Source organism: Lupinus angustifolius, chromosome LG13, assembly GCF_001865875.1.
Source record: "Lupinus angustifolius cultivar Tanjil chromosome LG13, LupAngTanjil_v1.0, whole genome shotgun sequence".
Taxonomy (NCBI): Eukaryota; Viridiplantae; Streptophyta; class Magnoliopsida; order Fabales; family Fabaceae; genus Lupinus; species Lupinus angustifolius.
In genome coordinates this window covers 7,538,609-7,554,636 of record NC_032021.1, presented here as the reverse complement: position 1 = coordinate 7,554,636, position 16,028 = coordinate 7,538,609, and the positions used below count along the sequence as shown (strand labels likewise).

General features: G+C 36.8%; 1 protein-coding gene across 4 annotated transcripts in view; it reads left to right on the top strand.

Moving 5' to 3' along the window:
- The window catches only part of LOC109325218, a 71,455-nt gene that overhangs the window by 29,020 nt on the left and 26,407 nt on the right, over window positions 1-16,028 (top strand). For all 4 annotated transcript variants that reach the window (XM_019557421.1, XM_019557423.1, XM_019557422.1 and 1 more), the window contains 7 exons: window positions 4,417-4,512; window positions 4,639-4,740; window positions 5,327-5,385; window positions 5,479-5,581; window positions 10,249-10,434; window positions 10,528-10,641; window positions 10,775-11,052. In XM_019557421.1, the coding sequence (XP_019412966.1) occupies window positions 4,417-4,512; window positions 4,639-4,740; window positions 5,327-5,385; window positions 5,479-5,581; window positions 10,249-10,434; window positions 10,528-10,641; window positions 10,775-11,052 (938 nt within the window). The remainder of the gene's footprint in view (window positions 1-4,416; window positions 4,513-4,638; window positions 4,741-5,326; window positions 5,386-5,478; window positions 5,582-10,248; window positions 10,435-10,527; window positions 10,642-10,774; window positions 11,053-16,028) is intronic.

Here is a 16,028-nt window from a genome sequence, read left to right as displayed (position 1 = left end):
TGATGCTGACTGGGCCTCTGATGTGTATAACAAAAAGTCAATTTCAGGAGCATGCATCTATCTTGGCCCTAATCTGGTTACCTGGTGGTCTAAAAAGCAGAACACCATCTCCAGATCAAGCACAGAGGCTGAATACAGGAGTCTAGCATTGGCTGCTCAAGAACTGATGTGGGTTGAGTCTCTTTTACAAGAGATTAAGTTGTCATACTCAACACCTACCATTTTGTGTGACAATTTAAGTACTGTTGCTATGTCACATAATCCTGTGCTTCACAGTAGAACCAAACACATTGAGCTTGATCTCTACTTTGTTCGTGACAAGATTTAAAATAAGACCTTGATTGTTGCTCATGTGCCTTCTGATCTTCAAACTGCTGATGTCCTTACCAAGCCTCTCTCCACTGATAAATTCACTAACTTTCGCAAGCAACTTCAAGTTAGAGATTATTCTAGTCTAGTCAAAAGTTTTAAATACCCTCAAATTCAGGGGGGTATATTAGAATAATCTAAGGTGTTGTGATTCTGTTTTTGATTAAGAGAGAAATTGGTTGTGCCTAGCCTCACTGTGCTGAGCTGGCAATCCTTATATAAACTCTCTCTTCCTCTCTTGTAATTCAGTTTCAGAATAATAACAAAATTCAGTTTCAGTAACCTCTTCTTCATTCTTCTGTTCTTCCTTTCTCTCTCTATCTCTTTGTAACCGTTTTCTTATATCACTTTCAAGTTGGTATCATAGCCCAGTTCTGATTCTGGGATCTGTGGTAAATGCAAGCCAATCCCCTCCATGTCTAATAAAAAGATCCCTCTAAAGAAACCATGATCAGAACACCTCGGGGAATCTAAATATGACAAATCACCTTTGTTAACTTTATTTCTGGAGGGGGATATATTTTTTATCTATCCAAGCATGGTTATCAAAAGTGCACTCCGGAGTAGTACCAACTTCATTTGACTTGTTTTGTTAACAAAAGGTGAGCAAAGAGAGAGTCGAAGGAGCAAAAAGGTATTGTGGTAAAGGAGCAGCACTGCAACAGGAGTTGAATAGAAGAAGAGATGAAGATGGAAATCATTGCTTAGTTTGCCATCGATGGCAGCAACTAGAGAGAACATATAAAGATGACAGTAAGATAGAGTAAATGGATGTATTGTACATGCTTAGTTTAAGATAAATCAAAGACATTAGTATAAGAACTAGTGGATTTAAGAGAATGGAGCCTATGTGCTTTACCATAACAACAAGCAATGCAAAAATACAAAGTAGTTTTATTGGCATGAGAAATATAACAATTACAGTGGTTTAGAACATTGGTTACAACTGCTTCATGAGCATGTCCTAGTCTACAATGCCATAGAAAGTAAGATGAACATTTATTAGAGTAGGAATAGTAGGAACACTAGCTAATGCAGTAGTCTTGAACTTGAAATCGGAATTGGATGTACAATAAGCAGACCCTTTGAGGAGAATGGTGTTATCCCTAGCAAATTGGAAGATACTAATTAGGTTTTTAGTAATTGTTGGGACAGGAAGCAAATTTTGAAGAGAAAGAGAAATATTAGGATTCATTGGTGAGGTAAAACAAGTAATTCCACTGCAAGCAATATGTGCATTAGTACCATTACCCATATAGATGTGCTCTGCTCCAAAATGCTCAACTGGTTCATGCACTACAGATGAGTTAGAGGTAATGTGATTGGTTGCACTAAAATCTGGAAACCACACTGAGTGCTTAGCATCTGGAACACTAGTGCTAACATTCATAGCATGAAGTTGAGCAGTATGATGTGAGGCAATTGGTGTAGGAGTATATGAGTGACGTGAGATATAAGCAGAGGGATAAGAACTTGTATCATAGACTGAAGTGTAACCACGATGCTGAGGGATGAGACTCAGGTCTTGGCATTCTAGAAACAGTGGGATAAGAAGGTAGTGAGTGATGAGGTGGTAGTGTGTGGAAGTGTGAGGGATAAGAGAAGGTAGAATAAGGAGGTGGATGACTAACAGGGGAGTCATAGGGTCCATAATAGCACATGCCATGTCATGACCTGGGCGGTTACTGTAGTTACAAAAGTAACAACCTCTAAATGACCTTGAAACCATCCTCCACGTGGAAACCTACCGCCACGCCTTCCTAGACATCTAGTATGTGTGCTTCCAAACACATGATTGGCATAGACTCAAACCTAGGGTGAGGAGGAGACCTAGTCTGAAAATTTGGGTGCAAAATTCAGTGGATTGGACACAGACACAAGAAATTGAGTAGGTAAGGGTACATAGGCTACATTTGCTGATGGAGCATCAGAGACAACCTTGTGGCAGTTTTGATAAGCCTTGACTCAAGTGTCAAAAGAAACTGCTCTAGGTCATTAATGGAGGGAGGTTTAATCTGGCTTTCAAGAACAATAATCACAGATTGAAATTCCTTACCTAGACCTTCAAAGATGCAGTCCACATGTTCTGCAACTGAGATAGGTGTACCAATAGAAACTAGAGAAACAGTGATTAGCTTAATCTTTGAAAAATACTCAGAGATTGAGGTAGATCCTTGAGAAATGGTGCGTAATTGAGCTCTTAATTGTCGACTCCCAGCCTTAGTATGAGCATTGCAAAATGCTTTAAGCTCTTCCCATAACTGACAGGAAGAATTGCAACCAACAATCCTAGGTTTTAAAGACTCAGAAATGGAATTCAGTAGCCAAGAAAATACAGTTTGGTCTTGTTCTTCCCTGCTGAAGTGGCTAGGGTTCACAAGATTCTGAATCCTATCAAATTCAGAGAGAAACTTGGGAGGATTTGCAGAAGAATGCACAAAACGAATAGCTCTGTTTGCTTTTAACACAACAAGCATGAATTGACTCCATGTAAGGTAGTTTTTCTCACTTAGCTTAGTAGTTGGAAGAGGTAGAGAAAACAAAGGAGAAATGGCTTGAAGAGGAGGAGCAGAAACATGTTGCAGTGGAGAAGAAGCAGGATCAGAAGCAGTGGCAATGGAGGTGATTGATACCATGTAAAAATGTAAAACCTAGGCTAGAGAATATAATAAGAGAAGATGAGGGAAAATGAGAGAGATAAGAGAAAGAGAAAGAATTGTTGTGATTACTGTTCAATTGAAGAATAAATTCAATGATTACAATAGGATAGGCTTTCCTAATATATAGGAGAATAGAAAGTTTACAAGAGAAGCAACTGTAGGAGCTGACGTTTACAATAAGTCACCTTCTCTAACCAACTAATTAAAACATAAAGGTAACTGTCAGTGACACTTGTCAGTTGTCACTGCAGTTACCACTCCAAGTTACTAGGCTCGATTCTTATTCTCTAATAATTGATACCATTAACAATGAATAAACTTAGAAGAGAGAGAGCATGAGAAGATAAAACTAAATTGTATTCTTATTCTTTCATCTTAAGATGTGAAACAATGGTAGCTTGGCTCTATTTATAGAAGCTGTTGCAGTTAGTCTAACTACTAACTGCCTCTGACTAACTTACTATAACATTTTAGCTTATTGATATCTGTTATAGTTTCTAACTCTATCTATTTCCTAACTAACAATTATTTTCTAATAAGAAGTAAGAAGCAAAACATAGTTGTGTGTTCAAGTGCAGAGGCAGAATTCCATGCTATTTATTGCTTGGGGAGTTTTAGTTGTTGTGGACGAAGATTATTCTTGATGATGTTAGAATCATATGTGAAGCCCATATGAACTATTTTGTGACAAATCAGCCATTATTTTTGCACACAGTCCTGTTCGCATGACAACCAAATATATAAAGATTTAGCACTTCATTAAGGAGAGAATTGATGCTGGGCTGATCATCACTTCATATGCCCCTTGTGGACAGCAACAAGCAGATGTGCTGACTACGGGAATCCTCGCAGAGATTTTAAAATCTCACTGGCAAGCTGGGAATGACAGATATCAATTCTCCAGCGTAAGGGAGAGTGTTGGAAATAACAATAGTATAGCTAATAACAATAGTAAATGATAGGTTCATCAGTACGTTCATGTACTTATGGAATAGTTCTCATTAATTGTCTTGTTAATACAAGTTGTATTAAATATTCTGTGGATATAAGAGAACACATGTTGCTGTGAGTTACTTAGCACAAGTAATTCAGAGAAAATCACTTTGTTCTCTACTTAACAATTATTGACTTTGATTTACCTGTTTTTTGTTTTTTCTTTTCCGTTGGAAATAGGATAATATTGCTGTTTATTTTCACAACGTTCTACTTATGAATCACTTTTGTTTAATCATGTAAAATGAGATAAGTGCATTACTATTGGTTCAACTCTTATAATCCCCTTGATATTGAATTACCTGTCTTGATAAATGCATCTTCAATGATTTATGACCAATACTTTTGTCATTTCAATTCTATTGATACTGATGGTATATTCCTTGATTTGCAGCCTGTTGTTGAAAATAATGTACTCGATACCGTGGGTCATTCATGCAGCATTGAACTAAATTTTTCATCTAACCGAGATACAGACATGTCAGTGAAGGTATTCTGACTGTGTTTTACTTTGAAGCCAAGTTAATGTTTGTGCACTTGTGTATGTTTGCAAGTTTAAAACTGAGATGTTTGTGTTGGTTTTTGTTGTATCTTATGTTCTAACTTTATGTTACAGGGAATGCTTCAACAACTTGAAGTGACATTTGATGCAAACGTTTTATTCAATCTGTTGGAGTTTTATGATGTGTTTAAATCCTTCAAATTTCATAATGAAAGAGTATGCATAATTTATATTTATCTCCTTTTTTTTGCTTTGTTTTTAGCTACTTGGTAGTTGCTACCTTTAATTATGGTCAAGTTTTGGAAGTTTTGAAATTGTAAATTCTGTACTCTTTTGGTTATTATGGTTGCATTTTATATGTAATTGAAGTTGAAAGATTGCGAAATGTGTCTTTCTACTGTACATTAGTCTTTATTCACAAATTTTTGAAGTTTAAGTAACAACAACAACTATCAAGCCTTTATCCCAGTAGGTGGGGTTGGCTACATGGATCAAACGACATCATAATGCTCTACCATAAATCATGTTCATTAAAGTTTAAATGTCCCCGATATCTTTGTAATGAACATCAACAATGATTAAACCTTATCCAACTTGGTAAGGTCGGCTACATGTTCCAAATTGTCCAGTGACTCCACTGAGCTCTATCAGGTGCTAAGTGCAACATGGAAGGCTTTTTTTCTCTTTTGAAGACCATCCATCCAGCTTCTCTGTTTCATTTTAGTTATCTTTGTAGGGTACGATATTATTGTATTTGTGTACCAAAAGGTGTTTAAGTTTTGTTATTTCTGTCCAACTGCAGGTGCTGTTGTCTCTGAATGGAATTAAAAATGACAATGCTCGGCTCTTATCCAAAGCAGAGTATGCTGTACTTTTGCATTTACTCAAAACATCTCTTTTATGTCAATTATCTCAAACAATAGTGGTAACTATTCGGTTTGATCTGATCTGCAGATATGTTTTTGCAGACATTAAGAAAGTTATGTGGGATATTACTATTTTTGATACTGTCATTAATCTTCCTTGGAGAAATTCAGCATCTGAGTATTGCAACTTGGTAACTCCTATATTTCGTAACTATATGCCGGATTTTTATACTGAATTGTTTGGTAACCTCAATAAAAAAATTAGTTTTACTGTAAAATGAAAAGTTATTGCATCGTCTCTTCCCTTTTGAGATAGCTACTGGTCTTTGTTACAGCGTTTTTTTGGTCCTTGGTAAGCATTTAGTGTATTCTTTACCGATGGTGTACTCTTGTTAGTTTCTAACAGGAGCCGAGGTTGTGATACTGTGCTGTATATGCTAGCATGTGATGCATTTAGGAGGATTGGAATGCTTGCCTTTTCAATTATGTGTCTTCGCCCCTAAACGTGCAATTTGATAGAATGATGTTAATGGCCCTTCTTTTTTGTCATGTCATAGCTACTTTACCCGGGTTGCACTTTCTGGCATGCAGAGGATTGGGCAGATTTCTTATATTCTTGAGTTTTTACCTATTCTTGTAAAGTATGTGGCATTTGGTATCTCCTTCCTCAAGGTGTTAAAATAAAAACACTTACTGCCTGAAGGGTGCCTTTCACTTTTGACTACCTTGGGTGAAAGCAGCTAGAAAATACTATTCAGTGCGAGTTTAATGTCTCAGCCCTAAAAAACAAATGCAGTATGGAGATTTTATATTTAGTTTGTGTAATGTGTGCTCTAAGGTACGTTTTAGTTTACCCATGGGGTAACTTGGCATTGGAAATTGACAAACACACATTTATTCTTGTACATAAATTTTATAAATGGATCAATTACCAATGCCAACTTACCTTATTTGGGTAAATTAAAATATGCCCTTGGCACACATTAGAAAAACCCTTATAATAATGTGAAACAAATGAAGGGTATAAAGGATATTAGGTTGAACATCTCCCTTTCCTTTTTGATTAATGATTTCTGTTAATTCTTATATGGTAAAGGATATCCAAGATGTTACTAAGGATTTTAAGATGAAATGTTTGAGGTTTATGGAACCATGATGGTGAAGAAAGTAAAGTATGTTCATTTGAATGCTCTTTAAAATGGGTATGCTTCAAGAAACTGAATTAGATGTTATAATATAGGAGAAGTCGAGAATTTCTCACAATATCTTAAAATATCTCTCAATTATCTTAGAATATATTGAAAGGATATTTCATATTATCATGATTTTATCTTTGATTACTTTATAGAGAATCTTAGAAGATCTCTTAGAATTGAGACTATTTTATCTTATCTTTTATGATTTGTTTTCATACGTAATTAGGAGTCTAATATTAGTATAAATATGGGTAGGTGCTTTGTCTTTTGTATCATATTATCATTCACAATAATGTGAATACAATCTACTATTTTGAGCATTCATTTTTCTCCTATACTTAAACCCTATGATTTTGACATGGTATCAGAGCCATGGTATCCGTGATAAGGGAAGCTTACGCTTGTGATCCTTATGGTGATAGGTTTTTTGATTGCTGCCTTCTTTCCAAGTTATTTTTCTTCATTGTTGTCATCCCACTGTTACGGTCTGTCATTTAAGCTGTTGTTTAATCATCCTTCCAACCTCCATCTTCTAACATGTCAGTTTTCTGTTTCTAGCAGCAGCCAGTTGTTTTGTTCATTGTTGTCATCTTTCAAATTGTTTCTAGTTTTCTGCATGTTATATGTTAAAAAACATCAATGTTCTATCGTAACAAGTTTTGCCTTTTCCATTTGACTTGCCTATGTTTCTCTTGTTCCCAAGTCCTAGATCCACAAACCCACAACCCAGTGGTGCCTTTGTTTTTCATCTTTGTGTATCCAAAGCTTCCTGGTTGATCAAGTCTCCTTGTTTTAGGGTTTTGGCTAACCAATATTTTTGTTTAGGGTTTTAGCTCTACGCGCTAGTCTCAGACAAGATAGTCTGACCACCCTTTTGCATCATTGTCGCAAGATTTGTCCTCTTGCAAACTTGCACAAAGTTTCTTTTTCGATGGCGCGTGACACCCACACACCACTTTTCGTTGTCAGTTGACGTCGTTGTTGGTCTGGTTCTGGTCGTCTACTTCTCCCAATTTTTGTTTTTTCCCAATTTAGGCAAGCGGGTTTATGTTTTGTATATTTTTAATTTCACGTGCCACATTTGATGGTGTTTATTGGAGATGTTTGGATGCCGATGTATCTATCCTCAGATTTAGTGTTGCTTTTGATGCCTGAATACTAAGTGTTTGCTGTTTTGGTCCACACCAAATGTTTGGGGATTTGCTCTGTCTATTTGCACACCACGCTAGTGTGTCAGTTGTGTTTTTACTGGTGCACGACTCTCTTAGAGTTTCCATTTGCATTTTTCTTCTTGGATTCACATTCGTCATCTCCTTCACAAGCGTCATTGAATTTCTCTCCCCCATATGTGACAAGCTGTATTCATGTGATGTATATACTCTAACTTGGGGGGTGCATGAGTTGGATATAGAGTTGTCGAAGTGGTTCATATCTCGTTTGGTGAGGATCTTTTGTGCTCTGGTTGCGGTTAGTGCTTGTGTTCTCTTGTTGCTCAAGGTTCTTCTTGATGTCCTCCCAGTTACCAGTTAAACAGTGGTAGTTTTTGGTTAGTGGTGCTTTGTAGTTCTTCCTTAATGGAGATCAATCCTTAAAATTAGTCTTTTTTGTTTGGTGCTGCCTATTGTGCACCCTTTGTTCTTGTTATTATGCTTCTGTCCCTAGTGGTTCAGCTCAGAGATGGCTTATGTTACTGGTTTTGAGCATTTGTTTCAACTACCTTAGATTACCTTCCCCATAGCTATTGTTTTTCTATCTTCATTACAGATTTCACCAACGTTTATAACACATCTCAGATGATATATGTGGAGTCCATATGTTTGTTTTGGTTATTTTCATTATTTGTATCAAGAAGCTTAGTAAGCTTTAGTTTGAGAAAAAAGTGGTAGACTATATTAGAACATCTCTCAATTATCTTTGAGAGAATATCTAGAGGATATTTGTATATTACATGATATTTCATATTATCATGAGTATATCTTACATTAGTTAAAGAGTGTCGTAGAAGATCTTTTAGGATTGAGATTAATTTATCTCATCTTATTTTTTACAATTTGTTTCCGTAAGTAATTATGAGACTAATATTAGTGTAAATTAGGGTTAATGTTATGTCATTTGTATCACATCATCATTCACAATAGTAGCTATACAATTTACAATTTTGAACATTCCTTTTTTCTCCTATATTTAATTCCTATAATTTCAACTGTAATATAATGATTGATATTTGTTCTTTGATCTCATTTTTTGTCTTGCCATAAGGAGGATATTTATTATACTAGTTATATTTTAGTGAGTAGGGTGTTCTTACACAAGGTTCTTGACCTTATAGGGCTTTGTTGCACGGAAAAGGTGAATTTGTAGTGGATCTTTTTGGTGATTTTAAATGGTATCTTGCTTTCAAGGATTGTGAGGAGTTATGAAAAGAGACCCTTTATCTCCTTTCTCATTTCCTTTTGTGGTTAAAGTTATTAGTCATAATTTTCAAGACTTCTGATTGCTATGCCAGCTTGGGCATGAGAATCAATTCAGATGAGATTGTCATTTTTTGTTTTTTTAAAATTGTTTAGGGGCGAGGGGAGGTGACAGTTATATACAACAAATCCTCCCTCCTGAACTTTAGCTGAATGTGCAAAAGAACCATTAATTTTATTTAGGTAGTCGATAGCACGCTATAGCGGAGTATAGCAGGTTTTCGGCTGTTTCCTGTGACACCACAGTGGATAGCTGTGCCGATGGTCGTAGCGCCTGTCGCAAGTCAAATAGTAGTGGAATTGCAGGTCAAATAGCAGACCACGACCCACTACGTGTTTTGTTGCGAGCGGAACCCTAATTTTAGAGAGGAAAAGTTTTGCTGCCCCTCTTTTTAAGGTGGCAGGTTTTTTCCTAGATTTTATGTAATTTAAACGCCCCCCCTTCTTTCCCTTCTACCTATCACATTGATTTTCTTAGGCCATGCGATTTTTACTTGGCTTTACCTTTCTTCTCTCTTCTTCCTAAGTTCAGTATACATGTTCACTTATTTATATGTTCTTTAATATAGAACAAAATTGCAAGGCTTCCAAATTCATGAACTAATCTCGTTTTTTCACCGCAAGCTTTTTCCTTGGCCTCTAATTGTTTGTCCCATTTTTTATTTTTTGGTTCCTTTATCGAACTAATTGAACTCAATTCTGACATCATATTCGTGTGGTTCAATTTTGTGAGATATGACTCTCTTATGGCCTCCAACTTCGATCACCTCTAGAATCTGTAATACTCTTATCTTGATTTTTAATTAGGAATTTGTCTTTAATAGGTCTTATTTTAGTGTTTGTGTATTTACATGTGTAGGGTATAAATTACTTATATATTTCTTCTTAGTTGTAGCAGCTTTTCCGCTACCCATTATAGTGTTTTTGGGGTTGGTCGCGATCAGAAATTGACTACCTAGAATTTGATCAGACATCGAGTCCATTAACAGAAAATTTCGTGTACTTTATTTATCTATAAAAAGTAAAAATCAAGTGTACTTCATGTACTTACTGATTTGAGGCCTCCTCAAACTTGTCTTGTGTACTTACTTACTCCAGACCCTCCCATTGGAAACTTGGTCCTTAGCATTTTCATATTATGCTTCGGTTCTTTTGTTTGTTTGTTTATTCTTCCCTGTTATTTTTCTGCAGGTAATGAAGTCAAGGTCTTTATGCTTCAAGTCCACAATTAGCCTTGACTCTTTCTCTTCGGAAGTTGATAAACAATCCTACCCCGTGAAGAAATTCTTAAAATCAATGTCTTCATCTGGGGTTTATTTAGGCATCCAACTTCAAGATCTATATCATTATTTTGATGTTAAACTGAATGATTTTATGGTCAGGTTCTTAATGAAAACAGTTTTTGATTTGATTCATATACTTGTTGTCTTTCTGATCAGAGGAGCTATTGGTTATCTTCCCCCCTTGCAGATCACCATAAATTCTGGCCAGTCACAAAAGTTTTCTATTCTTGAGAACTTCAGTGCTTCTTTCTTCCTGGCATTTTGTGTGATTCCTGACGAGTCCATTTTGAAGCAATTGGAGGTGATTAGCATATTAGATATAAATTTTAATTTAACATGAACGTAAACTTGTATCTCCCACTGAAAAAGTAATTTCACATTTTTTTCCGGTTTTAGCTCTCTCTATATTGATTCTAGATACCTCTTTATTTCAGGTGTACGTACTCATAGAATCACTTAAAGCACACTTCTCTCCTTCAATATATGGTGCATTTTTGGAATTGATCACTCATCTGGGCACGACACTTTTAAGGGATGAATCTGAAACCTTGAACTGTCCTTATTCTTCTGATATGGTTTCAGTTGTGCCAAATTCTACTTTTGGTGTATCCATTATTTCAAAATTTGGCTCAGTTGATCTAGATGTGGACCTTGAAAATAGTGGGGATAACAGCTCAGAGCTCATGGTTTCCCTACAAGAGATTGACATACAGTATGTTTGCTATTGTTCTGTCTGTCTGTTCCTATAGGGACTATTAATTACATTATGACTTCCAATGTGTGCTTCGAAATATCACTCTTCATATCCTTCTGTTAGAATCTAAAGATAGATGGAAGAGGGAGAGAGTGAAGTATAAGTAAAGCAGAAACTGAATTTGTTATTTCTAAATTTATTATGATTACAGTTTAGTAACACCTACTTATAGTAGGTGGTTAGAGACTAACAGATTACAATAGTGAAGTGAGCCACATCATTTCCTTTCCTTTTCAGCTAAGTTAACTAACTTAGCACACTATACATAACCTAGTCTCATAAGATTTACTACTCTCTTAAATGTCATGGACTAGCAGGTTAAACTGGTTGAAGATGGATCCCATAGGACTGAGTACCCTTTAAGTATCTTAGGATTCGTTTGACAGTTGCCTAATTATCTTCAAGTAGTGCAGACAGAAACTGACAGACCTTGTTCACAGAAAAGGCAATGTCGGGTCTTGTAACAATGGCATATTGAAGTGCCTCAAAAATAGACCTATACAATGAAGGATTTTCAACAGTCAGACCCTCCCTTAATTAACTTGGTAGTATGAACCATTGGAGAACTAGTAGGTTTTGCTTCAGTCATGTGTGCCCTTTCCAATAGGTCTCTGATGTACTTGGATTGTGAGAGAAACAAGTTACCATTAGGTAGCAGCTTAGCTTCTATCCCAATTAAATACACTGGAAATTCTCATTTCTCTCCTTCCCTTGACTCAAAGATCTCCCCTCTTTAAATAATCTTCTACTTGTTCCATCCATAACCAAAGATCTCATTAGTGTATCATAGTTCGCAAAAGATACTGATGAGATATTGCTTCAAGTATCTCTTACAAGAAATGTTCTTTATGCATTTCATGGACTACTTCCAAGATATGTTTCTAGTTACTCTTTGGTTTCTAATAGTGGAAATTACTCTAGTTCTCCTGGTTTACCTAATGATAGTGCTATTGGTACCAACAAGAGTGTTTTGTCTACTCCTTACTTTCTCTGGAACTGTAGACTTTGTCATCCTCATGAGGCCACTGTTAATCATGTCCTCAATCCTTGAAAGATACCTCGTGCTAATAAAAAGTTTTCGATTTTTGTTCTTGTTGCATGGGTAAAACAAACAGAATTCTTGCCCCTGTTTCTAGCACTGTTTACCATTCCCCTTTTGATCTTTTATATCTTGACCTATGGGGACCTATTAGAGATTAAGAGTTAGTTATTCTTATGCTGAGTAAATTGGCATATTTGTCACATGCAAAATATGTCAATTTATCACATGCCTAATTGGATGTTAGGTTGTTAAGATCAGTAACTACCTTAAGTAGTTACTGATCAGTTCATTCTATTATGCTTTCCCTTTGTTTAAAGGGACGAGCTATCTCATTGTAAGTATTGAAGAATGCTTAATAAAAGACTTGAAGTATATTCACTTTCAAGATCCCTTCTCCTATTTTCTTTATCTTTTCACATGGTATCAATTGCCCTTATGGCCACTGCCACAGATCCTTCCTCTCCATCACCTTCCCATACATCTGCTCCTCCTATTCGAGCAGTCTCTCCATCCTTTTCACTTCCTATCCCCTCTACCAAACTCAGTGAGAAAAACTATCTCACTTGGAGCTAATTTATGGTTTCTGTCCTATAGTCAAACAGGGTCATCCAATTCATTCACCCGAAATTCCACCAAAATTCTTGTCTGATTTTGACTGCACTCATCATCAAATTAACCCCATATATTTCAGTTGGGAAGAGCAGGACCAGACTGTGTTTGCTTGGATTCTTAACTCCATATCTGAATCACTACACACCAAAGTTATTGGTTGCACATCATCCTCTCAATTGTGGGATGAACTTCACTCTTTCTGCAATGCCCACACAAAAGCTAGAAGCAGACAACTTAGGGCTCAATTGCGCAACATATCTCAAGGCAACAACATCTCAGAATATTTTTCAAGAATCAAATCCATCACTGACTCTCTAGCATTTATAGAACACATAGACTATGTCCTTAATGGACTAGGTTTGAGGAATTTCAAACCGTCATCATTGCAATTGAAAGTCAGATCAACCCACCTTCCATCAATGAACTTGGACAATTCCTCTTGACATTTGAGTCCAGACTCATCAAGAACAAGCGTAAAGTAGTCTTTGATGCTCTGTCTGCCAACATTGCCACTATACCTACATCACATCAGTTCACTGAATCTGGATCAAATCATCAACACTTTAATCCCAACTTTCCACCAATAACATCTCCTCCTACCCATAGGTATGACTCATTCCCTAATTCTTTCAACAATGGATCAAGGGGGCAAGATTCAACAGAGGGAGCAGATCCTCAAATGGGTTTGGAAGCAGCTTCTTCTGCACTCACTGCAACAGACCTGACCATGACATAGCTTGATGCTACTTTGCCCCCTACAATATCCCCAATCCTTACCCTGCCTATCCCTACCCTTACCCTACATCTCAATTTACCAACACACAAACCCACACTCCCTTATCCAGAGGACCAAGACCTGAGCACAACTCCTATAAACCTGCCACTCACTATACTGGCCAAAATTATTCTACTACCCTTGCACCATACTATCCTTACTACCCATCTCCTATGTCTAACCCTAGACCTGTTGTGCCTCCTTATACCTTCCATGGGCCTCAACATCCTCACACACCAGCCTACCAACCCTATGCCATGAATGTAAGCACTGGAGAATCAGATACCAAGCACTCATTGTGGTTCCCAGATTCAGGTGCCACCAACCACATCACCTCAGATCCTACTTTGGTTCACCAAACATCAGAACAATTTGGTCCCGAACACCTCTACATGGGTAATGGCACAAAAGAACCTATTTCTTGTAGTGGAACCACCACTTTCCCCTCTCCTTTATACCCTCATATGTCTTTATCCTTACATAATCTTCTTCTCGTGCCTACAATTACTAAGAATCTAATTAGTGTCTCTTTATTTGCTAAAGATAACAACTATTGTTTTGAGTTTCATCCTAATGACTGTTTTGTCAAATCACATGGTTCTAATACCATTCTTCTCAAAGGGTCCCTTACCTCTGAGGGTCTCTATGCTTTCCAAAGTCTATTCCCCAAAAAGTCAGCCTGTTGTGCCTCCATTCCCACTTCAATTGGGCAGCTCAAATCTCCAACTTTAGATAGTCTTAGTTCTAGACATTTTTCTTCTCAATTTTTGTGGCATTGTCGATTAGGACATGCACACACATCTGTTGTAAACACTATCCTTTCAGTTTGTAATATTCCTCATTCAAATAAAAGATTCTCTGATTTCTATAATGCATGCTGTTATGGCAAGTCTCATAGAATTCACTCTCCTAACTCCATCACTTCTTACTCTAATGCCTTTGACTTGCTTTATCTAGACTTATGGGGTCCTTCACCAGTTGTCTCTGAGTCTGGTTTTAAATATTATCTCTCTATAGTCTACTTAAACATTTTAGCAAACATTTTAGCAGAAATCTGAAACTCTAACCATCTTCAAACATTTTAGCAAACTGATCCTCACTCGGTTTAACAATTCACTCCCTACCTCTCCAACCTAGGCATCATACAAAGATTATCCTGTCCCCATACTCGTCACCAACAAGGCACAATGGAGAGAAAACACTGACATATAGTTGAAATAGGTCTAACTTTACTAGCCCATGATGGCCTACCTCAAACATTTTGGGAATATGCATTCACTATAGCTGTGTTTCTTATCAATAGACTCCCCTCTGCCACCCTCAATAATAAATCCCCTCATTTCAACCTATTTGGATCTACTCCAAACTATACAACTCTAAGAGTTTTTGGATGTACTTATTTCCCTCTACTCAGACCATACAACACTGACAAGCTTGACTACACTGAATGCACCTTCTTAGGATATTCATCTATGCATAAAGGGTACAAGTGCCTATCCAAGGATGGCAAAATATACATCTCTAAAGATGGTAAATTCAATGAATCTGCTTTTCCCTTCAAAAACATTTCCAAACTTGGTTCTACCATCATCCCTGATCATCTATCATCCTCTCTATCCAATTCACCTAACCAAATCCATACCTCTCACACTAACCTTGCACCAACTTCTGAGCAATCCTCTGAACAACATTGGGTTGCTGTCAAAAGGATCCTAAGATATCTACGAGGAACTCTTCATCTTGGCTTGCATCTCAAACCTGATGTTTCTAATTCCTCTCTTCCTATCACCCTAACAACTCTATGTGATGCAGATTGGGCCACTGATCTTGATGACAAGAAGTACATATTAGGGGCTTATTTATTTGTTGGGCCTAACTTAGTCACTTGGTGGTCCAAGAAGCAGCAAACAATCTCTAGATCCAGCACTGAAGTTGAACACAGGAGCCTTGCTCTTGCTGCTCAAGAGATGATTTGGGTTGAATCCTTATTTTCTGAACTCAAGATCCCTCATCAAGTTCCTCTCATTCTATGTGATAACCTAAGTACAGTGAGCATGTCTCACAATCCTGTTCTTCACAATAGAACAAAACACATAGAACTTTATCTCTTTTTTGTAAGAGATAGAATTCAGGCAAAGTCTCTTCAAGTGAAACACATCCCTTCTGAATTTCAGACAGTTGATGTGCTCACCAAGCATTTGGCCACTAATAGGTTTCTAACCCTAAGGAAGCAACTCAGAGTTGTTGACTCAGCATCCTTAGTCAACTACCCTCAGTTTCAGGGGGGGTATATTAGAGATTAAGAGTTAATTATTCTTATGCTGGGTAAATTGGCAAATTTGTCACATGCAAAATATGTCAATTTATCACATGCCTAATTGGTTGTTAGGTTGTTAAGATCAGTAACTACTTTAAGCAGTTACTGATCGGTTCATTTTGTTTTGCTTTCCCTTTATTTAAAGGACAAGCTATCTCATTGTAAGTATTGAAGAAGTCTTAATAAAA